Raw genomic sequence first — 25,475 nt, forward strand, 5'->3', positions numbered from 1 at the left:
CCGGTAAGTCCTGCTCTGCAAACGCAGCAGGGCGTTCCCCATAAGTCCTCCTCTTGCAAACGAAGCAGGGCGTTCCCCGTAAGTCCTGCTCTTGCAAACGAAGCAGGGCGTTCCCGTAAGTCCTGCTCTTGCAAACGAAGCAGGGCGTTGGGGGCCTGTTTGCAGGGCGTTGGGGGCGTGTTTATATGTAAACATCTTGAAAATCCAGAAAGTCAGGGAAAGGTCAGAAAAACAACAATGTGTCTTGTGACTTGGCAACATTCCGCAAACGCAACGACTGTATAAAATAAAGCGGAGCGCGCCATTCGAGGTGGCCGCCATGTTTGTCTTGTCTTGTGTTGTCTTGTGTGTTCATTCCTTTGTTTAGGAAACACGCGGACCCCAACACAATATGCAACTAGTTTCCCCCTCAAGTAAGAGCCAAAGTTTTCATTTTGTTGGGCAGCAGGCTAAAGAGCTAAATTTCTGAAAAAACATAGTGTAATTTTCTTCTCTTAGTATTGAGAAGACAACAGCCTGACAGAGGAAAGAGACCCCAAAGAACAGCCTAGGAGCAAAAACACTGAAGTTGTGAACTAAACTAACACCAATGATTTACAACTTCTCTTCTTCCTGCAGCACTTATTGATTTGGATGTGGCTAAAGGCTGAGGATTCAAGCTTGATCCCTTATTACTCTTCATGACAGAAGAACCAGTAGAAGTTTGGTGGTTGCATATAGCAAATGTAACATAATTACATATTTGAAGGGCTTTAGAGACAGCGGGTTTCTTGCTCAAGATGTTTGCCAAAGTCTGAGTCTCCCAGGAGCAATAGGCCTAAACTGTGAATCAAAAATACTGAAAAGCAAGGTGGAATTTCCTATAGCCTGTCTGTGCTGAGAAACAAAGACAGTCGAAGAGGGTTATGCACTATGAACAAAGATAAACTAGACATAGTTTGGGTCTAAATAAAACTGCAAGCCAGCCTCAACTAAGCAAAGGCCCTGACTGCATTAAGGTGGTCATCTTCACACTATTTGACTAGCAGAGCACATGATGTAACCTCTTTGGTGGAAGAAAACATCATGAGTCTTCACAGTTTTTTTGCACAATGTCTGGCATTCAATAAAAGCAGACCCACAGGTAACTCAGATACTAGAGTTAGCAAAGACTTTTAAATAACTGTGATTAAGAACTTCAAAAACTAGAGAAAAATATGGAAAAAATAAAACAATTTAGGAACTCATCCAAAAAACTAAAGTATGTTTAAAAAATCAAATGGTAACTTAGAACTGAAAAATAAACCTGGAATTAACCACAATGTCTGAAATGGAGTTGATGGGTTTAAAAGCATATTGAAAACAGCAGGAGATAGGATTAAGGCTGGAAAAAAGGTCAATACAAAACTGATGCACAGAAGGACAAAGAGGGAAAAAAAAGGAAAACACAGAAAATAGGTTTGAAAACATGTTGGATGCAGTCAAAAGATCAAATATATATTTTTTATACTGGGGTCCTAAAGGGGAGAAATAGAATGGGACAGAAGCAATATTCCATAAAATAATGGCTGAGATTTTCTAGAACTGATGAAAATATATCAACCCACAGATTCAAGAAGCTCTGTGAACCTCAAGCAGGATAAAGACAAAGAAAACTACACCTTGTAACACCATTGTAAAACTGACAAAAATAAGATAATCTTAAAAGCAGTCAGAGAAAATAGGCATATTACTTTTTAAAAAGTAGTAAAACTAATAAGGCCAGGTGCAGTGGCTCACACCTGTAATCCCAGAACTTTGGGAGGCCAAGGCCAAGGATCACTTGAGGTCAGGAGCTTGAGATCAGCCTGGCCAATATGGTGAAACCCCTTCTCTATTAAAAATACAAAAATTAGCAGGGTGTGATGGCAGGTACCTGTAATCACAGCTACTCAGGAGGCTGAGGCAGGAGAATCGCTTGAATCCAGGAGGTGGAGGTTGCAGTGAGCCCAGATCACACTACTACACTCTAGCCTAGGTAACAGAGCAAGACTCCGTCTCAAGAAAAAAAGAAAAAAAAAAGACTAATAATAGCTGACCTCTCAATAAATTATGGAATCCAGAACACAATGGAATGACATCTTTAAATTGCTGAAAGAAAATACCCATCTAGAATTCTATTCCCAGTAAAAATACCCTGTAAAAATGAAGGCAAAATAAAAACATTTTCAAAACCAAGCAGAGTATTTTTCACCAGAAGACGTACACTAAACTAAATTCTAAAGGGAGTTCTTTAGTTAAAAGGTAAATGATCCCAGAATGAAACAGGAAAGCAATGAATACTGGAAAAAGTAAAATCGGAGGTAGGTATGATACTGACATACGAAACATCAGTGTCTTGTGGAATTTACCATATATATCAAATTAAAATACATGACAATAATAATAAAGGAAAAGGTAGGAAAGAGACAATGGAATCCTGGTGGTCTAAGGTTTTCACATTATAGGGAAAATGGTACAAGTAATAATTTATATTAAACTATAATCAGAGATAGATCTTTTAATTTAGAGTAATCACATGCACAAAGAATGTCTAACAAGTTATCAGAGGGAAAGAAAATGATACTGTTATAAAAACTGAATAACCCAAAAGAAGGCAAAAAGAAAGGGGAAAAAAATAAAACATGGTTAAGAAGAAAAAAACAAAACAAAACTGGGAACATAGTTGGTATAAACCCAACTATATCAGTAATTCCTTTAAATGCAAAAGAATGAAATTCTCTAATTGAAATACTAAAATGGTCAGATTGGATAAAAACCAAATTAAATAGAACCCAACTTTGAAATGAGTACTGGAGACACACATTTATAAAGGGACACAGAAAGGTCAAAAATTAAAGAATAGAAAAAGATATACACTGCAAATACTAGCCAAAAGAAACCATACTAATATTAGATAAAGTGGAGTTTAAGGCAAAAGCATTAATACAGATAGAGACATTTCTTAATGTGATATCACAATTGTATGTGTGTGTATAAGAGATAGTATCCAAGAATATGATTTCAAAATACATAAGGCAAAAATAAAACAGACAATTTCACAATCATAATGGGAAACCTTTTAACATATCTCCCTTAATGGCTGTGAGAACAAGCAAATAAAAATTATAAACACAATTAACAAACTTGATCTAATTAGCACATATAAACACTGAATCTAATAATAAAAATTCATATTCTTTTCAAATGCATATGATACATTTATCATAATTTCCATATGCTGGGCCATGAAGCAAGCTTCAGCAGATTTCAAAGAATTGAAACTATTCATATGATGTTTTCTGGCCACGGAGAAATTAAGCTAGAAATCAATAGCAAAAATTTAACTTAAAAAAAAAAAAAAAAAGCCTAATTGCCTGGAAATAAAACAATACATCCTTATATATAACTCATAAGTGAATAAAAAAATCAAAACAAGAATTAGAAAATATTTTTACCTGAATGGCAATGTAGATACAATATTTCAAAACTTGTAGGATGCAGCTAAAGTGGTACTTAGGGGGAAACATAGTTTTAAATACATATATCAGAAAAGAAGGAAGGTTTTTAAAAATTATGTTTCAATCTCAAGAAGCTACAAAAAATGAATCAAAATAAAAAACTAAAGACAATATAAATAAATAATATAAATCAGTGAAACAGAAAATAAATGTACAAAAGAAATTTTAAAAAATAAAATACTGATTCTCTGAAAGATTAATAAAGTTGATAGTCTTCTAGCAAGACTCACCAAGGAAAAAAACTGTGAGGAGATATGTATGACTACAGATACATATTACCTTCAAAGAGACGAGGATATCATGAACAACTCTATGCCAAATAGATCAACGATTTAGATAAAATGCACAAATTCCTTGAAAAACACAAAACCAAGTAACAAAAAACATATCTAGTCCATATATAAAGAAAACATAATTTATTATTAAAATCTTCCCATAACCACCACCACAACAAAAAAACTCTAGACAATATGCCTTCAGAATATTCTTCAAAATATTTAAGGAAAAAATACACAAACCTTTTTTTTTTTTTTTTTTTGAGACAGAGTCTTGCTCTGTCGCCCAGGCTGGAGTGCAGTGGCGTGATCTTGGCTCCCTGCAAGCTCCGCCTCCCAGGTTCACGCCATTCTCCTGCCTCAGCCTCCCGAGTAGCTGGGACTACAGGTGTCTGCCATCTCGCCCTGCTGATTTTTTGTATTTTCAGTAGAGATGGGGTTTCACCATGTTAGCCAGGATGGTCTTGATCTCCTGACCTCGTGATCCGCCCGCCTCGGTCTCCCAAAGTGCTGGGATTACAGGCGTGAGCCACCACGCCCGGCCAAAAATACACAAATCTTATACAAACTCTTTCAGAGAACAAAGGAAACGTTTCTTCACTCTTTTTATGAGCCCAGCATAACTTGAGGTATGAAACTTGACAAAGATATTCACTAAAGGAAATTATGGACCAATTTCTCTCATGAACACAGTTGCAAAAATCCTAAAAAAAAAAATTGCAAATAGAATCTAGTGGTTTGTAAGGAAAACAAATACATCTCAAAGTGGGTTTCTATCCAGAAATGTAAGGATAATTTAACATGTGAACATCAATTTGTGTAATTCATCACACTACATTAATCAAAGAAAAGGATAAACATCACAATAATCTTGATAAATGAAGTAAAAGCATTAAATTCAACTTGTAACTCAGTAGTAACAAAAATGCTTTAAGAACTAGGAATAGAAAACTTCCTTGCTATGAAAGAAACACCATTGTTAATATTGATGTAGAGGACTACGTGCTCCCAAGTAAGACGTTCTGATAAGTCCTGCTCTTACAAACGAAGCAAGGCCATCCTTCCCTGTAAACAGGGAGGACAAAGGAGCCAGCTGTAAACAGCAGACCCTGGGGGCTTGTTTATGTGTAAACATCTTGAAAATCCAGAAAGTCAGGGAAAGGTCAGAAAAACAACAATGTGTCTTATGACTTGGCAACATTCCACAAACGACTGTATAAAATAAAGCAGAGCGCACCATTCGAGGTGGCCGCCATGTTTGTCTTGTCTTGTGTTGTCTTGTGTGTTCATTCCTTTGTTTAGGAAACACACGGACCCCAACAATTGACATATAAGAGTTTTCCCTTGGAAATCAAGAAAGGATGCTTGCTATTACTATTTCTATTCAGCATGATATTGGAGCTCAGGCTAAGGCAACAAAAGGAAAAAAAAGAAATGTGGCATATAGATTTGAATAAAATCATCTCTATCTGCAGATGACATGATTGTAAGTATAGAAAACTTCAGAATTGTACAAACTTCAAAGGAAATTTAGCAACGTTGCAGGATATAAGTTGAATATTATAAATTGCTTTTCTATAAAGAATATAAATATGATATGAACTGAAAAATAATTTTATAATAGGTTTTAAAAACTTGATACATAGAAATGAATCCAGTGAAAAATGTGCAAGACCTCTATACAGAGAATTACAAAACAATTAAAACAATTAGCCTATAAAAACAATTAGACAATTAGAAATTAAAGACCACCTAAGTACATTGAGTGATTCACATACATTGGAATGACTAGTCAACAAGACATATTAGTGACCCCAAATTGTTTTCCAAGGAAAAGTAAGGGTCTATGTCCACTTTCCTTGAATTTGAGTTTGTGACTGTTTCGTCCAATGGACTACACACTGTCTGACTTCAAAGGCTAGATCACTTAAAAAGGCAGCTTACTCCTCATTCTCTTGGAACACTTACCTCCAACTGCTCCCTCTTGGAAGTGGGCAGCCATGTTGTGCAAAGATCAAACCACTTAGAAAGGCTCTTAATAAGTGACCTAGAATATACCTGTCCTGGTGCCAATGTATGAGTGGAGAAACCTCCAAATGCTTCCAGCCTCAAGTCATCTGAGTCATCCTGAGCTAAGCCCCCAAGTACCGTGGAGTAGACAGGCCATCCCTCCTGTGCCTCATCCCAATTCCTGACCCAACAGAATCCATGTGCATAAAGAAATGGTTGTTCTTTTATACTACTTAGCTTGGGGTGGTTTATTGTTCAGCAGTAGATAACCAGAACAAAAAAAGTCAACTTTACCAAAATTGCTCTGCAGATTCAATAAATCCCAATTAAATCTCAGGACAAATGGCAAATCTGACCCTAAAATATATATGGAATTACGAGGGGCCTGAATAGTCAAAACAGTACTGTAAAAGAACAGAGTTGGAGGGCACACCCTTCCCCATTTCAAAAGCTACTACAAAGTTACAGTAATCAAAACAGTGTCGTACTGGGGCAAGGCATAGTGACTGATGGAATGGAACTGAGAGTCCAGAAATAAACCTCTATAGTCAGTTGGTTTTCAACAAGGGTACTAAGGCCATTCAAAGGGAAAGAATAGTTTTTTCAACAAATTATACAGGCCTGATCTTTAGAATGGCCTGTTTACAAGATTTGCCCTTGGCTGACATCTAGAAACCTGGCTTCTGAAACCATCCCTGAGTGATAAGATGTGCTTGCTGTGCTAACCTGACTAGACTTCTTAAATAAACAATGTGATTTATGGTGAACACCTGCTTTCCTTCTAGGAGACTAGAATTCTGGAAAACAAAGGATGCGTACGTGATTAGCCCCCAATAAAAACCCTGGACTTTGAGTTTCACACTGGCTTCCTTAGGCAGAAACACTATGCCCATGCTACTACTAGAGGAAGGCTTTACTCTTGTGGCCCCTGCAGGGAGCACACAGGGAGCCTGCACATGGATTCCTCCAGACTGCCTGGTCTGTCTTTCCCCCTTACTTCCCCCACTGTGTATCCTTGCCAGGTGGCTGTAATGAATCTTAACTGTTGAGTATGATGATATGTTGAGTCCTGTGCATTCTTCTATTGACACGCTGAATGTGTGGGACTGCCAAAACAAGTGTACCAAAAGTGCTAACACAAGTGGTGTCACAACTTCCCTCAATATGTATATTGAGTTTATACTGAAATATTTCATATGCAACCCATAGTGATCTTTTGCACTCAAGAGATCTTAACAGTTTTTCCTGAGAAGTAAATTCTATGAGGAAAGCAGAGTTCAGACCTTCAGCATATGCCAGTATAATAAAAGCAACCTCCTCATGAGAGAAGAAAGGCACATCTCTCCCTTGACAACAGTAGGACCTAAGAGAGTGCTAGCCAAGTTTTTAGAGAAATGTTTCTTATTACACAAAATACCCCCCAATACTAATACTCTCAGGTAAATTTTCTATTAGTTCAGTTCATTTACAATTTAAAGCCACATCCTTATATATAATAGGATAATGGGAGCAGAAATGTAAATGTAACAAAATACAAATAAGGATATAACATCTATTAGGCTGTCACCAGGACACTATCAGCTGTCTACAAATTTTCAGTTATCACCACTACTGAAAAAAGCTAGGGAAAACGTACTAATTACACAGTTTAAGAAGAGCTTGCAGACACATTACTCAGTTCAAAAAGAGAGAACAGAAATGACTAGTTATCTATCTACACGTAGGAACTTTTATAAGTGAAATTAGATGAGATGCTACCTGCTGCCCTATTTGTGCAACACTGCCATCAGAACGATGCAAGAGAAGCATTATAGGATATAAGACCTTTCATAAATAATCTGCATTACATTTTACAGCTATTAAATTGTGATTAAGCCTCTGCTTTAAAAAAAAATGTGAAAGCCCTACTTTACAGCTGAAAAGTGATAAAACTAATTTTTAATCAGATTTTTTATTGTATTAATAATCACTTAAAAGACTGAAACAAAGATAAACAGTACTTTCAACAGTTTGAATACAATGAGGCTCCGTTTTTATGGCCATGGCTAAAGCACTGATCACATTTTTCATGGCTGGTCCTAGGAAGATAGAGTAACAGGACTGATGATTCTACTGCAGAACTCAAATTTTAAAGCATTATCAAGTGGGCTGGGCTTTTGTGCAGTTCAAAATGACTACCAGTAAACAGACATGATATAGTCTCATGACCAATAATCTCTTTTAATTTGGGAGGAAAATTAATTTCCTTAATCTCTCCATTTGAAAAATACAGAACTGTGGGAGAGCAGGATGTTGACAAACGTCAATGACTGAATCATTAGATAGATCACAGTGATAAGAAAAATTTAAAACTACAATGTATTATTTTTATTTTTTTATGAAAAGTAACTTTTGAGTATTAACTCTTAGAGTTGTCCTTGATATGTAGTTCATTTATAATTTTTAATTTTCCCTATCAGAGTTTTAAGAGGAGTTAAACAGGTAAATAATGCAAAAATTAATAATTAAATATGGTTGACAGAGGCATATATGTAAAGCTTGTGCTTCAGGAATCATATGCTTTTGAGATAGTTGGAGGATGGTGGTGAGGCTGCTCTTACAACCCATATCACTGATGTGGGTAACTGCTGTAAATGGCAGTTATAAGTGTTCAGAATCCAATTTGAACATGGTTTTCAACTATGCAACTTCAAGAGGTGGGATCCTAAATCCCCAAAAGACTACCCATTCCTCTCAGTCCAAGAAGTCCTTAAATTAATGCTTAATCCACAAAAAGGCCCTGGCTTTTAATCTATAGTTTTAATAGGTAACCAATGTTCTCCTTGTTAGAGTTAAGCAAAAACAATATACCCAAAATGGTGACCTGACTGATCATGACGCCACTATGGAACTCAGGGTTTTTAGCTAATTATGAGAACTTCTGCTTACTCCTCAAATCTAGTATAATCCAGATGTAAGCAAAGGCAAACGAGTTAGGCAAGTTTCAAAACCTTTAATAAAGAAAAAAAAGAAGACACTTCCAAAAATAAATGCCACACAAATGAAAGTTGTTTTTTTATGTTGTTGTTTAAAATGAAGATACTGAAGAAACAAAACCCTTTATCAAAATATACTAAATACTTAAATCTGATGATGTTGAGTGTTCAAATTCAGGGCAAATGTAGCTTATAATAATATAGCTAAGTATAATTTTTCATGATATGGCTGTTTTAAGACATCATTTTATAGATTTACTTTTTAAGCCTATATTTTCTTAAACATCCATTTCACAATTCATTTAATTATTTTACATTCATTTATAAAAACACATATTTTCTAACAATAGGTTATTTTGTGCTTTAGTAATAATTAACCATGACAAAATACTCAAGTGATTTAAATGCTTTGCTAATGACTACACCCATCACATATTCTTACACACTTCTACAGCTACTGCAATAATCAGAAGGGCTACAACTGTTCTTAAAAATGACACTCACTCAAGGTTAACAAGCATGCTAAACATTAAAAAGATGTATTTTTTCCCCAAGTTAAAACATTAAGACGTTCTAGTTTTCTTTAAAATCTATAAAGATAACCTGCTTATTTAAATCACTTTTCGATGGCAACTTATAAAAACAGAGGGAGGCATAATTTTAGAACTTCCTTTGTAACTTCTATAGTTAAAAAAAAAAGTTTTTCAAATTTTGATGGCATTAAATTCCATTTTATAAATTCTAGATTTTAAAATGTTAAGAAATGTAACGTCAGTTACATCGGGGTGGGGGCATTTTAATGAATTAATCTAGTGACTGTGCAGGTCTATAAAGACCTTCCTTTAGGATGGGTGATACTGCCTTATACTCATTTCAGTACTTTTAACAAATAATCATTTAGATATAATCCAAGACAAACCCCAAATTACTCTAAATTCTCCTCTACAGCAAGGGATCAACATATATCATCTTACAGACTGACAATTTGGTAAAGAGATACTAACCTAAAACAATAAAATTTATATAACTAATGGTGACTAATGGCAAACAAAATAGATCTGATTTTCACAATTTGGAAGTAATTTTCATGCAAAATTTTAGAGTTTTGATCCTTACTTATATTTTTATTTTTTTAAGTAATCAAGACAAATAGTAGAAAAAGCATTTTATTTATATGGAAAAAGCTACAGTAAGATCTGTAAAAGGTGTCAATATAATATTGCCTATACAGGAAAAAATTCAAATGTGAATAGCAACAAATAAAAGTTACACATCTTCCTACTTAGCAGTGCAATTAATTCACATTGCAATAAAGTTAAGTCAAGTATAACAAAATCAAAACAAGTGTTTCTCCATAATCAGTATGCTGAGAATTACAGTGTAAAGATCATTTCAGATTTAAGAAATCTGCAATCAATCTACAGAATATCCTAAGACAAGGGAGACACAGTTAATTCACTTAATTATCAGCCATTGGGGTTTTTCAATACTGTTCACAGGAAAAAAGTAATGAGTCGACATACATGTAAATAGAATATATTTAGTCTATACAGTAAAAAAATACAAATTATAAAGTGAGCTAACAAAGAATGAAATCTGAATACAGATTTATAAAACTGACATCTTAGACAACACATACAGTATTTCTCATGTAAAAACATCTAGTTTCAGCAAAAAATAATTTGGTTGCTTTTCAGCTGCATTGTAGATCTTGTAAGCTGAAGATGCAGATGTCCAAGTGTCTTAAAAACCATAATAAATGTCTTTCTCAATGCATACAAAATGATAAATGCTCTCATCACAGTCTTAAGGGTATTTTTGGAAGTTTGTTTTGTCTTGCTTCAGAAACACATTTAAAATGGGTAAAAATCAAATGGTTTCATGGTACAATGAAACAGTAAACAGTGCTCAATTTACTGCTAATGTTGAAAAAAACCTAGATTTTACAGTACTCTGGTATATATGAAAATGTTTTTGATTTTACATTGCATATTTCTGAGTCCATTCTCTTGCATGTCTGTTGTATCTGTAAATATACAAAAAGGATATAGTAAAAACATACAAAATATTTCAGAAGCATCTATCTATATAAAACTATATATTCTACCTTCTTATACTTAATTGCAATAATCACACATATATCAATTATTGGGTCAATGTGACTTAGGTTCACACAGAAATAAAACAGGAAAAATAATTTTTTAACTCATGGATTTCTCTGCAACCTACATGAAAATGTATCCAACTATACAAAAATCAAAATACAGAAACCGGCTTCTGACAGAAATTTACAAAAGCCAATCCTAAAGGAGCATTATCTACAAATTGCAAATAAACCTACAGTACTAGCAAGATGAAGCAGTTTGAGAATTAGGTCAGTTTGGATGGCCATAGAGAGAACTCCTCTTCCTTGGAGAAGATAATACATATTTAATACTTTCCAATGATTAAATTCTTTCATTTTTAATTTACCACCTAGAATATAAATACCTATTTTTCAAATACAGAGTATATACTATTGAACAGTAAGTGGGAAGGAACAAGATTTATCATAAAAGGTCTAACAGAGTTCTAAAAGAAAGGTTTACTCCATTGGAAAAAGATAAACAATATACACATAATGACCATAATTAAATTTACTCAAAACATATTGATAATATTCATGTTTTAGCATACTATATAGGAATGTATCCATACAGAAACTAAGATAAGTAAACACTTACTTTTCTTTGTCTGATTTATAGATTTGTGCAATATCTGGTACTAAGGGGTCATCTGGATTAGGATCACAAAGTAGAGAACATATGGACAATAAAACTAGATTTAAAAGAGAACATCATATTAGACAATAACCCTCCTAATTCATACAAATTACATATGTGAAAATAATTTTAGTGAATATAGATACTGTACTTACGAAAAAAATAACACATCAAATTACATTTTATTCTACTTTGGTTGACAGCAATTGATCTTTAATTTTTAAAGTTATAAAATTACCGTACGATGCATAAAATACAAAATTATTTTAGCTTTTGAAGTTTTAAATTCTATCTGAGTATCCATTTATTTAAAAAAATGTGAGCTTCCAAAGTAGCTATTAGCAACCTTTAAACTTGAGAGTTCTCTACAGAACAATCAAATTACAGTTAACAGTACAAACCATTTTGGATACAGTGCTCATATACCTTTTTATATTGGCTTAAAGCTATAGTCTGTCTACAAAGAAGAAAAATTTGTAAAATTTTTTTCAATGAATCTTTACTTCATGTACTTTATTCGTATTGCATGCATTTAAAAATAATGTGAACAGCTATCTTTACATAGCTTGCATATTTTAAAATAGAAATGAAAATTGAAAAAGGAGTTGTTACTCCAGTATGTCAAAATCCTAATGCAAATAACTACACTAAAACACACACACACACACACACACACACACACACACACACACAATCTAAGTATCTGAAATAAGAGGGAATAAGGACTCTGGTTCCTCAACTGTCTGCTTCAATTGCATGCCACTACTCAGATCTGAGGAGGTTCATGGAACCCTCTGGACCAACCTCCCATTCCACTTGCCCCCACCCCACTGCGTTTCCTTTCTATTTTCCTACTCTTTCAAGTCTAAAGGTGGATTTATAGAGCAGAGTTGACTCTTACAATGACAGGCAAAGGGGGGGTGTTATGAACTAAAGAAAAAATTAATATTTTATTCATCTTTCTTATCTTCTATCTGCCCAATGAAACTTAAAGCCTTGTATATTAAACCAACAGGGTAGATTTTCAGGGCTAACTTACAGCCCCAGAATGCTTCCAGACTAACCTCATGATAAAAAGCAAAAGAAGACGTTTAAAATATGGAAAAGCTCCAGGCATGGTGGCATGTGTCTATAATGCCAACTACTTGGGAGGCTGAGGCGGAAGGATCCTTGAGCTTAGGAATTCGAGACCAGCCCGGGCAACACAGCAACCCCATCTCAAAAAAAAAAAAAAAACAATAATAATAATAAGCTGGGCAATGTGGCTCACACCTATAATACCAGCACTTTAGGAGACCAAGGCAGGAGGATCACTTGAGGCCAGGAGTTTGAGACCAGGCTGGGCAACACAGCAAGACTCTGTCTATATTTAATTTAAAAAAAAATCTTTTAAGATAAACAAATTAAAAATTTTAAAATATATATATAGAAAAGTAAAAAATATACAAACAAACGAGCAAGGTATGATCTATCTTATAAAAAAGTAAGCAAGAAGGAAGTTCCTCCTCTGCTCACCCCTACTGCCAGGAGCCATTTGCCCCAATTTCACTATCATGCACACAAACAATGTCTATCCTTTAAGGTAAGGAAAAGGGTAACAGTTAACATTCACGTAAGTGCCTACTATGTACTAGGTACATAGCAACCGTATATGGTAACACTATAAGAATCCCCATTTTTACTTATAAGAAACTGAGGCTGTTTCATTTCTCACAGGATGGTTTCCAGAATCTAACACTACTGATTCTTTATTAAAAGCTACCAATGTCAGAATATAAGTACTCAGTATCTGGCAGTTTGCCATTTCTTTTATATGTATAAGGACTTAGCGGTTTATGCCAAGTGAGATTCATTTTGTGACACCATTCCAGGAAACAGCATTTGAACTTGAATTACCCTTCAACACAGAATTTTTCATATATCTAATGCATGACAGTTACACTGTGTAACTGAAAGATTCTTAAAATATGAGAATCTATATGAATACTGTAGATGAGCATCTGAGGTCAGAAAAACTACCATTCATAAATAATGGAACTGAAAGAGCCATTATTTATCCAATATTTGAAAGAGCTATGGCTGTGGATCCTGCTTCCTATAAACCTTATTACTTTTAAAAACATGTTGTATATTCAAGTAGCAATTATTAAAAATAAAAAATGAGTACAGATTGCTTCCATAAATCCCTTCAAGGGAAACATTTTCTTCAATTTTATAAAAACGGAAAACTTGATGGTTACTTCAGTGCGGCTGCTTCTAACCTAAACAATATTTTCCAACTGTCAGGTTCTCTTCTTTTAGAGAAACAATATATAAATTAAGAGTGCTAGCACAGTAAGTAGTATTGGCTAATGAAATAAAATGGCTTCAGATGGCCTATGTATACACCTGATAATCCAGCAAAGAACACCTATACACCTGTAAAAGTTGAGAATCAGCACAGATCTTGTGTCAGTCACTATAATGACACTCCTGATTATGCAAAGTTTAGACTAACATGCTATATGTATTGCATTATCCTAGTGTGAAATGTCTTCCATTTTAAATCATTTATCAATCAAATCTGTTATTTTTTTCTTGGATGAAGTAAAACAGCTGTAAAGCTTTATTACTGTCAACATTTCCATTTAATGAATGGGACAACTAGTCCCAAAATCTTCCTTTTACTATCTCTTATTCTCTCTCTTTTTTTGCAGAGACAGGGTCTCCTATGTTGCCCAGGTCAGTCCTGAACTCTTGGGCTCAAGCAATCCTCCTACTTCAGCCTTCCAAAGTGTTAGAGTAACAGGCATGAGCCACAGTGCCTGGGCACTGTCTCTTTTTTAAAAGATAACACCCAAGCTAAAAGGATAAAATGTCTACACTCCCCTCAACCAAAGCTAACTGCCAAAAGCCAGAGTAACATAAGAGCGGAGAGAGCAAAACAAAATCAAAACAGGAGAAAGCACAGTTGATTGTTGTTTTAAAACTTTAGTCCATAGGTAATTCTGTTGTATTTTTCCTGTCTTACTGTTATCAATTGTTTTAAATCTGATCGATGAAATTACCTTTTGATACAGTCAGAGCTGGTGACCATTGTGACCTCAGAATATCGAGACAAATACTTCCATTACTGTTTATGTTTGGATGGTAAATTTTTGTTGTGAAAGCGATCTAAACATAAAACAAAACAACAAAATATGACAATCACCTTTGAATCAACTATGAATAAAACAGAACCAATTTGCTCTAGGGTAAAATATGTTCAAGTTTACATAACGCTAGAGGAGAAAAGTCTTCGGCACAAATCAAATAATTATCTACTTTGTGCTACACATAGTTCTAGCTAGTGAGAATGTGAACACAAATAAGTCAGCTTCCTTCTTTCTCCCTCCAAGGAACTGAAAAGTATTTTGGACAGTGTAATAAATAAGTCTCTAGTAGCTGGTATGACTGGTTGAGTAGCATCTAAAGTAATTAACCATGGCTTTCATCATACACAGAAGTAATCCTTTTCTTGATTTGATTATTGGTGATACCTAGAAGTAACACTTGGATGTAAAAACAGGGTGCTGGCGCTGTTTCAGGGCAAAGTTGAGGGGTCTCAGCTAAGAAATCCATCAAGAACCCTAATTTTCCACAAGCGTCGTCATATCATTTCATAAATACAATGTTAATCTGCTTTTAACTATTTAAAATAATTATTTCCTGAGTGACAGAATCTGCTCATTTTTCCCCTCCCTGAAATCCCTATCATTTGCTTCCTCTTTAGAGCAAATCTAAATTTAACATGTGTTTCTCTCTCCTACCATACTAAATTAAGGGACTGTTTCATATTTACTTTTGGATTCCTTGGTGTAGAAGAACATGGTAGGTACTCAGTGAATGTTTATTGAATACTTAAAAAAAAAAAAAAAAAAAAAAACGAGAAAGAAGGATCAACTTTGGAAAGATAATCCCATGAAAAGTCTGACTCTTAATCATAAAAATTTCCCAAACTACACGTATCCAATAAGAAGAGAAAGAAAAGCAAGGAATTAAATTTATAGCATGACAGATACTGACTTTTGTTTTATAGACTTAATAAAGTATTTCAATAAGAAATCAGATTTTAGATTCAGTAGTTTTTATAAAACAGAAAATGCTAATCTCCCCCACAGTCTTTGACATACAAAATGAGCTCTAGATAAAAGAGTAAAATCCCTTACATGGGAGTCACATCAATCATAAAAATAAAAATACCTTTGGTGGTTTAAAAGGATAATCTGTCGGGAAATGTACAGTGAGAAAGAAGACTCCACCTTGATATGCGCTATCAGGCTGAAATTACAAAAGATTTGCATCAGCATTTGATTACTGTATTTATTTGTAACGACAGTTATTTCCCCCAAATATTATCAGTTTGAAAAAAATGCCATCATGTTTAAAATAATTTCATTAAATATTACCAGTTTGAAAAAAATGCAACCATTTTGTCATAAGTTCAAATCATTTACCTTGAGAACAGGTTTCTCTTTGCAGGTACGAAGGAGGATTTTCCAACAATTAGGCCGACATCATAAAATTTAAAACAAAACAAAAACAGGACACACACAGTGGTGTGACTTGTCCAAACAAATCTGGTTATGAGTACAAGTTGTTAAAGATCAGTGTACATACAAGACTGCCGCGGGAAAAGATCATTGTCTGCAGCTGTAAGCAGTATTTTTTTGAAAAAGGCTTGAAGCTAGTAAAACTTAAGTTCTGACGTTCACTTAATGACCAAGAATGGAGATGAACGGAAGAGGCTGTCATGAAAAGAAAATGCTAAGGACCCTGCTACACAATTTATCTGCCAAATCTTCGTGTAGTAATTATTTATAAAATAATGTAGAGAAACCCAAAAAGTCCAAAACAAAATTATATATTCATGCTACTATCAAATTGGGAATCAACTTTACTAGAGAAATTTAGATTTGATCATGTTTCTTTATGGCCATTAGAAAATATAACATTACAAACAAAAAAAAAAGGTAAAAAAAGAAAAATGCTAGCAAAATATACCTAAAATTCTATTTTATTCTTTCATATTTCATTAAATATATCATGTTATATCAGCATTCTGGTAATAACACCAAGACTCATTACTTCCTTAGGTTTCCACATATGTGCTATAGGATTTTACTGTATAATAATTCTTACTATATATGTTTAATTCTAGTTTCTCAAAAATTGTAAGAAATATAGAAAACGAAGATAAATTACAATGATAGATATGGTCCAGTGTACTGTAGAGTAAATATTTACATTACCAAAGTAAGGGAGTTATGAATAACATAATTATAACCATTCGTTACATGTGATTCACCTAAAAAATATTTGTGAAAGGCCATAATTCAAAAGGTAAGGGTGGGCCTTTAAATGAGAGTATTTTGAAGGTTCTTAGTAACTAATTAAAAACAAACAGAAATACATGGATTCTTATTGAAAGTTGTTATATAAATACATTGTATTTTACCTTTTTAAAAAACAAACTTAATAAAACAATAATTTGAGACAACTGCCCAGAGTCCCGCTTTGAAATTCAGTAGTTTCGGTGTTTTTTAAAGTTAAACACAAGGCCATATGATTAAAAACTCTTTAACTCACTAGATAAAGCTCTTTCAGGGGAGGGAGAAGAGAATGGTGTTCATGAAAATATGTTACTAATGTACTCTCACCCAGAAAGTAGATTTGAGCTGCCAGTGCTCATTCTTATGCAATCAGATTTTTGCTCATAGAAGGAAAAAGCCTGTTTGAAGTCTTAAAACTGCCTCTAAAGTACTGAAAGAAATAATTTTAACAAAAGTAATAACTACTGAGAGTAGCCAATTATCAAACAGTAGATAATTCTGTGTTTAGGACAATGCAACAAAATTAAAAGCAGCAAATTTATAAGGTGGCAAAGATAGACCCATTGTAATATTTTATTTATTCTCTTTCACAAAAAAGAATAGTGATGAGACCTATGGCAAACTGACACTTGTTACTTGTAGGAATTCAATTATTGGCTTCATTAGTCTAATTTCTAATGTACCAAAACTGCAGATGTGAGAACGATTATGCTTAATTACAACTAACTCTCAGTGACTTAAAAAAAAAAAGATAAACACACAGCCTGGTTTCGAGCTGTGGCAATCCATTATGTGCAATGATCTAGGATTCCACAAAGGAAAACATAATAGTGATCCAGGAAATATTTGCCACCAATGCTTTAGAAAATCATTGTAAATCCTTAATAATATTTTGCTTCCTAGGTGATTCAAAGTACAACATTCAACCTTCGTCACAAACATCTGATCAAAGGTGAAATGGCAAGAATGAAGTATGGCTGAGGGGGTTAATTTCATAGATATGAATCATACTTACAGGCCCCATAATAGTGGCTTGCCAGTGGAACACTGAAACAAACAAAGGAGTTTTGGAGTCATTAACAAATGTCCAAACCTATATTTTCAATGGTAGCATAATCCCAGAAATAGAGCAAAGCTTACAGTCATCTCCCACAGGTCCAGCTGAACAGTGAGCAGGTGGATCGCGCTGTAGATCACTTAATTCCTGAAGGAAAGCAAAAATATGTAAGGTTAATTCCTTCTTTTCCCAATGAAACAAGGGTAATGATCCATTAAGATACAAACTATTAGCTTAGCTTTAAAAACATTTAAAGCGGTTCTATTCAAAATATAAAAACATAAATTGTACTTTGTCATTGACTGGTAGAAAGAATAAGGTATGTAAGACAGCTTCAAACCTTGAAAAGATTAAATGGAATAGAATACTGTTTTTCTTTAACATCCCTAAGAGAAAAACTATTTAATGAGTACCTACTGTATGCAAGGTAATTTATGTAAGTGCTAGGTTGATAATATATCAGAACACAGGTACTACTTTAACAGGTTACAATCTATTGAGGGAGCAAGAAGGCTCAGAAAGAATAATACTTCAGGACACCTTTTTTTTTTCTTTTTGAGACAGGATCTCACTTTGTCGCCCAGGATGCAGTGCCGTGGCACAAGAGCTCACTGCAGCCTCAATCTCCTGGGCCCAAGCGATCCTCCCACCTCAGGCCCCCACCCCTACCCCCACCCCAAGTAGCTGGCACTACAGGCATGCGTCAGCACACCCAGCTAATTTTATTTGTAGAGATGGGGTCTTGCCATGTTGACCAGGTTGGTCTCCAACTCCTGGGCTCAAGTGATCCACCTGCCTCAGCCTCCCAAAGTATTGAATTACAGGCATGAGCCACTGCACCCAGCTCATTTAAGGACAACTTGAAATGGGAAATAAATGAGCAGCAGTCAGGCCATGTTTTGAAACTCAGAACATTGACTCATACCCTCTTTCCTGCCCTCAAGGCAGCAAAGATCACAGAAAAGACACAGCTTTAGAGTTCGCCCCACCCCTGGGTTGTAATCTCAGTTCTTTTGATTTTTCTTCTTTTCTCTTTTTTGGATTTTTTTTTTCTTTTTCTCTAACAGATATAATTCCAGTTCTAACATATCTCACCCTTTGACCTTGTGGAAGTTACTTCACTTCTTTAGCCACAGTTTGGAAAAAACTGATCATCCCAAATAAGAAAGGTATACATTCAATATAAAGGACTATAACTGAAGACTTAATTTAGTTTGGAAGATCAATAACAATCTCTGAGGAAGTGACATTTAAGCTGAAATCTAAAGGATGAGTAGGAGTTACTTTTGGAGGAAAAGGGTGATACTGGGAGGCAGAGTGGCAGAGGATGAGGCTGGAAAGGTAGGCAGAAGCCAGGCAGGAAATACAGTACCATATAGACCACATTAACGATGTGGTGTTTTATACCAAATGCATCGGGTGGGGGGTGAGGGAGGTCTTAAGAAGTGGCATGCTCTGATTTAATGGACGGTTCTGACTGGATTAGACAGGGGAAAGAGGAGAAGCTACAAGATTAGTTGCTACATAGGCAAGAAAAATGGGGGCTTAGATTGGAGAAGTGGCAACAAGAAAGAAGTGGTAGATATGAGATACTCTAAAGGGCCTATCTATCACAGGAGTTGATGAATTACATGTGCAGAGGAAGGAGAGAAGTCATAGATATGTATGATGAAGATTAGGGACAGCTAACATTTATTCAATGTCTCAGTCATTCTAACAATCCTCAGAGATAGGTGTTATTATGTTCCCCATTTTACAAGTGAAGAGTTAAGGTGACATACTTCACTGCATGCTTGAGTAATTACCATAGGGTGGAACTGGGATTCAAACCCAGGTAGGCGATTATCTCACATTTTAGTTCCACAAATGTACGAATATGGATGCCATTCACTGAGATGGAGAACAGAAGACAAACTGATTTGGAGAGTAGATATGTTGAATCTGTAATCCCTGTGATATGAAGAAACCATGTGGTTCAACATACAGGGGTGGACCTTAAAAAAAGCTAGAAATTGGAAAATCATTGCATATACCAGATATTTAAAACCATGAGAATGATATGACATTTTTGTGGGAACACACAAAAATAAATATGCACTTAATCAAATCTAAGATGTCATCAGCTGTACATCACATCCTTATTTTAAGTACCAATAATTAAGAAAAAATGCTGCCAATTTATTTTAAAACACTGTCAATGATAAAATGCATCCACACTTTAGAAATGTTAAAATGTGAAAGACGTGCACCTTAGAATCACTGCAATAGGGTAATTATGGCAATGAGTTCAGTGCTCTAATAGAGACAAACAAGAAGCAGGGCGTGACAGGGAAAGGCCTTCCTAAGAAAGTGATACATGAGCTGAGTAACTGAGCCAAGTACAAACTCAGGTCTCCTTCCAAGCTCTATGTTCTTTTCCAGTATACCTTGGTACTTTCATTTTTGTTTTGCTGGTTTTTTTTTTAATAGCTGGTACGGTGTTTCTCTTCCTAATAAGAATTAACTAACAGGGTTAGCTGCTTCTTTGGTCAATGTTAGAGTTAAGTAATAAGGCACTGACCAGGCTGACTCATGCCTGTAATTTCAGCTATTTGGGGGGCTGAGGCGGGAGGGTTGCTTGAACCCAGGAGTTCGAGGTTGCAGTAAACTATGATCGGGCCTCTGCACTCCAGCCTGGGTGACAGAGCAAGACCTCCTTAAAAAAAAAAAAAAAAAAAAAAAAAAAAAGAAGAAAAAGAAAAGAAAAGAAAAAGAAAAAGCAATAAGGAAATGGATTTCAGACTTTGACTTAACTATACTGGTTAAAAGCAGCAAGGCTTTGAAGTTCAAGTCTGGGTGCCACCACTCACTTCACACAAAATCTTGGGAAAAATCTTTTTTTCCTCTCCAAAGCTCAGTTTTCAAGTGGCACTACCTCCATCCATAGTTTCTATGACAACCAAGTGAAGTGATACGTGTCAAGTGTACAGCACAGTCTCTGGCACATAGTAAGCATTCAAATAAAGGGAACTGACAACCTTCCAATTCTCTAGGAGCAGAATACAATTATTAAAATAGTTTAAATGACTGAGGGAGGAACAGTTCCCAAATCACAGCCCCATTTTAGAAGGGCTGTGCCTTATAACAGTTTTCTAATTTGGGCTTTAGGAAATTGCCTCTGTAATTATTCATCATGTTGAATTTTCTAAACACTAGTGTAAATGGGGCTTCTTTGCCCTCATTTTAACTAGAAAACTAGTTAATCAGAAAATGACAGTCTCTGTAGTTTTAAAAAACTGTTAATGACTTGCATGTATATATTTGACAGAGATAATGTGTATGTGAATAAAGCATACATATGCACAAATACATATTGATTTTCTTCATTAACAAGAAAAATCAAAACCTTATTTTAGTTGGAACAGGCTTGAACCATATTCAAATTTCACATGTCAGGCTGTTCTTCAAAACCCTTTAAAATATTGTATTATATATAAAAACAAAGATTATCTTGTTCTTGTTATTATTATTATTTTTGATGTACTAATTCTACCTCCTCTGTTAGAAGTTAGGGCTAAGGAAGAGAGAGAAAATCTAATACACACCTGAAAAGGCCGAGTTCTTAAACTGTCACTTCATTACAGCTCATCCACATAGGAAAGAGGCAGCTGATAGTGTATCAAACATCCTTAATATTGACATGGATCATTATTTGTTATAAATAATTACAGTAATGCTTTGGGGAGGAGACTTACATAACCTAGACTTTTTAGGAGGGTCTAGATTCCTAATATTCTATCTCTTTGTCAATCCATGTGTCTGGAAATATGTCCTGTTATTTTTTCGGAAACACGTAACTGAAACTAGGATGCATATGTGCAGATAGAATGACCTACAGAAAACAAAAGGTACAACACATTCTCACTCTGGCCCACAAAAATACAGACCTTAAATTTGAAAAAAGATAAATGAAGATATGTTGGAAAATTTTGAGATGTGTTAATGAGGTGAAAATATAAAACAAACAGAAACTACAACTAGACAAATGAAAACCCCACTCTTTTTGCTTAGTCTATGCAGCAGCCAGTGTACTTTTAGATGACAAACAAAATCAAGGATCACTTTTATTTGTTGAATTCTTTCTTTTGATTTAGATTACTCTAAGTTTTTCTGGAAATGCCTTACTGTCTGATTTACACTTTCTCTGCTATAACTGCCATTCTTAGTTATCTATCTAGTTTTAGCACCACTGCTACATACGGGGTATTAAAGATAATTTAATGATTTTTATATTATTCCAAAAGGATATGTTAGGATTAGTACTCTAATTCCTTGCCCTTCTCCCCTACTCACCATATAAGAATTAACACTGAATTAGACAACTTGCTCAAGACCATAGGAACCTCACAAGAGCCAGGGCTTAATTCCACATTCTTCACTCTAATAGAAGTTCCTCTTGAGAACAATTTATATACCCCAGAGTCACATTTCTTGAACATTTCTTCCTATTCCACCACTACCTAGAAATCTAAGATGAACCCTATAAATAGCCTCCCAATAACGATTTCGTAAGCCTCCCAGGCCTCCTGCCAAGAACTCTTCATGGCCATGCTTTTGTCTTTATCATATGCTGGATTAAAAGATCTCAAAGACGAAGTATTTAAAAGCATTCAATATTTTCATTAAGTATTTTATTTACATATGTGTATTACAAAAGCAAAGCAATGATTTGTAGGAAAAAATAGAGAGAGCAATGTATAGTTAAGCACCCACAAGACCATACCTGGACCAAACCATTGTCAATTACAATACATCCATTCACAGCTTTGTTGGGAAATAAGTATGTCACTCACTGTTGGAGGGAGGGTAAGCTGACACAGTGTTCTGGAGGGAAATTTGGTAATAACTGCAAAAGTAGAAAATGTATATGGTCTCTGACCCAGCAATTTCACCTCATAGAAATTACTGCCCAGGTAGCTAAAGATACATATATAAGGATATTTACTGCAGCAGCCTGTATAAGTATGAAAAACTGAAATAACCTAAAGGTCCATCAATAAGAATGGCTTCATGAAATAATACAGCCATATTATGAAATGCTGAGTAGCCATTTAAAAGTGAAACAGATCTACATATGTTGACATTGAAACATGTTAAGTGAATATAGTGATTAAATGAAAAACACAAGTTACAGGACAGTATGCCCATTATGATCTCATATATATAAACTCTAGATGCAAAAATAAATAAATAAAAGGATACACAACAAACTGTTAATGGAGTTATCTCTGGGAGATATGACTGGGTTGTTACTTCTTTATGTATTCTACACCATTTAATTTTTTATAATACTTTTGTAACTTTTTAAAGAAAAATAAAGATTTTCATTCAGGTTCTCAGGCGTTTTAAAAGATAAAATACCCCACACTCTGAGAGAATGGAGGTAATAAATAAATACATAAATATAAAAAAAGATAAAATGGCACTTTTTTCCTCTACATATATATTAAGCATCGTCTCTTTTCATTAAAAGTGCTTCATAAGACAATGAAAGAAAGATTGAGGTACAGTCACAGATAGGAGGATAGTTACTAAGAAGACCCAGCAATTAAATCCAGTGTGAGATCCCAGATTGGATTCTGTAACAGGAAAAAGGCATTAGTGAAAAAAAAACTGGTGAGATTTGAATTATGTGTGTAGTTAACAGCATGATACCAAGGTTGCTTTCCTTGTTTTGGTAACTGCACAGTGGTTATGTAAGTTGTATTAGGGGAAATTAGGTTAAGGATATATATGAACTTTATTATTTTCACAACTTTTTGTAAGACAAAATTATTTCAAAATGTTAGAAGTAAAACTTCTTATATACAATCCAAAACTTAATTCCCTACTCTCTTTCCCAAGCTTAATTATTTTCCTGTACTCCCCATGCCTGTTAATGGGACATAAGCCAACCAGTCATGAGGCTCAAAATCTGTTTTGACTTCCCTCTTTGTCTGTCCTTCGTTTTTAATCAGATGTACTATATATATATATATATATATGTGTGTGTGTGTGTGTGTATATATATATATTTATTTATTCTTCCTCAAAACCCATTACGTTGCTTACCACAGTTACCTCAAACATCAATTACAGTTCAATTGTAACTGCTTCCAATACTCTAGGCATTACTTGCAATAAAAAAAATCTTCTAAAAGCACAGCTCTTTTTATTTCACTCTTCTACTTTACTTCAGTGGCTCCCCATTGCTTAGTAAAGACCAAATTCCCTCAGTGAACATCTTTTCATTATCTAGTCCCAAACCTACAATCTCTTTTGGGTTCCCCTTTACAAACTTGCTCAGTGATTCTCCAAAGAACCCCCTTGGGTTTTCTAAAACACTTTCAGGAAGTCTATGAGATCAAAATTAATTTAATAATAAAACTCAGATGTTATCTGTCTTTTCATTCTCAATATCTCATGAGTATACAGTAGAGTTTTCCAGAGGCTTAATGACATGTGGTATTTTAACAGATTAATGCATAAGCATATGTGAGAATCCAGCTGTCATCGGTAAGCTTGACTATAACGACATATGAAAACACAAAACAATGCCACTCTACTTTTATGTTTGGAAAATATAGTTATTTTTCATAAAAATGTTATTTATGTTAATGCAGTGGGTTTGTTATTCTTAAATTATTTATTAAATATTTAAAATGTTTTATTTTCTATTATATATATATTTATTTATTTATTTAATTGAGAGACAGAGTCTTGCTCTTACTCCACGCCCAGGCTGGAGTACGGTGGTGCAGTCTCAGCTCACTGCAACCTCTGCCTCCCAGGTTCAAGTGATTCTCCTGTCTCAGTTTCCCAAGTAGCTGGGACTACAGGCATGCACCATCACACCCAGCTAATTTTTGTTATCTTTTAGTAGAGACGGGGTTTCACTATATATTGGCCAAGCTGGTCTCGAACTCCCGCCTCAGCCTCCCAAAGTGCTGGGATTATAGGTGTGAGCCACTGCGCCCGGCCAAATATTTAAAATGTTCTAATCTCTCATATGGTAAATAATAATACATATAAACCCACAGAAATAAAAAATTCTTTGGATTCTACAATACTTAATAATATTAAAGGTTAATTTGTTCTGTGACAACCAAAAAAAAAAAAAATTAAAGGGGTCCTGAGACCAAAAAGTTTAAAGAACTGCGGGTACAACCTGACTACCTGGCTGTTTCCTAGACACAGTTAAGTTTTCTGGCCCTTATAATTTTCCTTCTTCTAAAATAACCTTCCTTCCATCTCCCATGCTCAAATTTTACCTGCTTTCCTTAATGCTATCTTTTCAAAGTCCAATTACTAGCTGTGTGACCTTGGGCAATTTGCTTAACTTCTTTGAGTCTCAAGTGTGTCATATGTAATATGGGGACATCTCTGGTTACCTTTAAGAACTGTACTGAGAATTAAAATTTCATACCTATGTATAAAAATACATAGGTAAAGCACCTAGCTTAATACCCTACATGTATAATAGATGCTTAATAAATGCTAACTTTCCCC

At 34.6% G+C, this 25,475-nt stretch overlaps 1 protein-coding gene across 1 annotated transcript in view; it reads right to left on the reverse strand.

The window, feature by feature from the left end:
* Positions 1-8,775: 8,775 nt before the first annotated feature.
* Positions 8,776-25,475, reverse strand: part of UBE2D1 (ubiquitin conjugating enzyme E2 D1) — a 35,737-nt gene continuing 19,037 nt past the window's right edge. The window contains exons 2-7 of the mRNA XM_005565814.5: positions 18,032-18,095; positions 17,907-17,938; positions 15,762-15,839; positions 14,588-14,693; positions 11,502-11,595; positions 8,776-10,804 (exon numbers count right to left, since the gene is read on the reverse strand). Coding sequence (XP_005565871.1) covers positions 10,759-10,804; positions 11,502-11,595; positions 14,588-14,693; positions 15,762-15,839; positions 17,907-17,938; positions 18,032-18,095 — 420 coding nt within the window. The 3' untranslated portion in view covers positions 8,776-10,758. The remainder of the gene's footprint in view (positions 10,805-11,501; positions 11,596-14,587; positions 14,694-15,761; positions 15,840-17,906; positions 17,939-18,031; positions 18,096-25,475) is intronic.

This window comes from Macaca fascicularis, chromosome 9, assembly GCF_037993035.2.
Source record: "Macaca fascicularis isolate 582-1 chromosome 9, T2T-MFA8v1.1".
Lineage (NCBI taxonomy): Eukaryota > Metazoa > Chordata > Mammalia > Primates > Cercopithecidae > Macaca > Macaca fascicularis.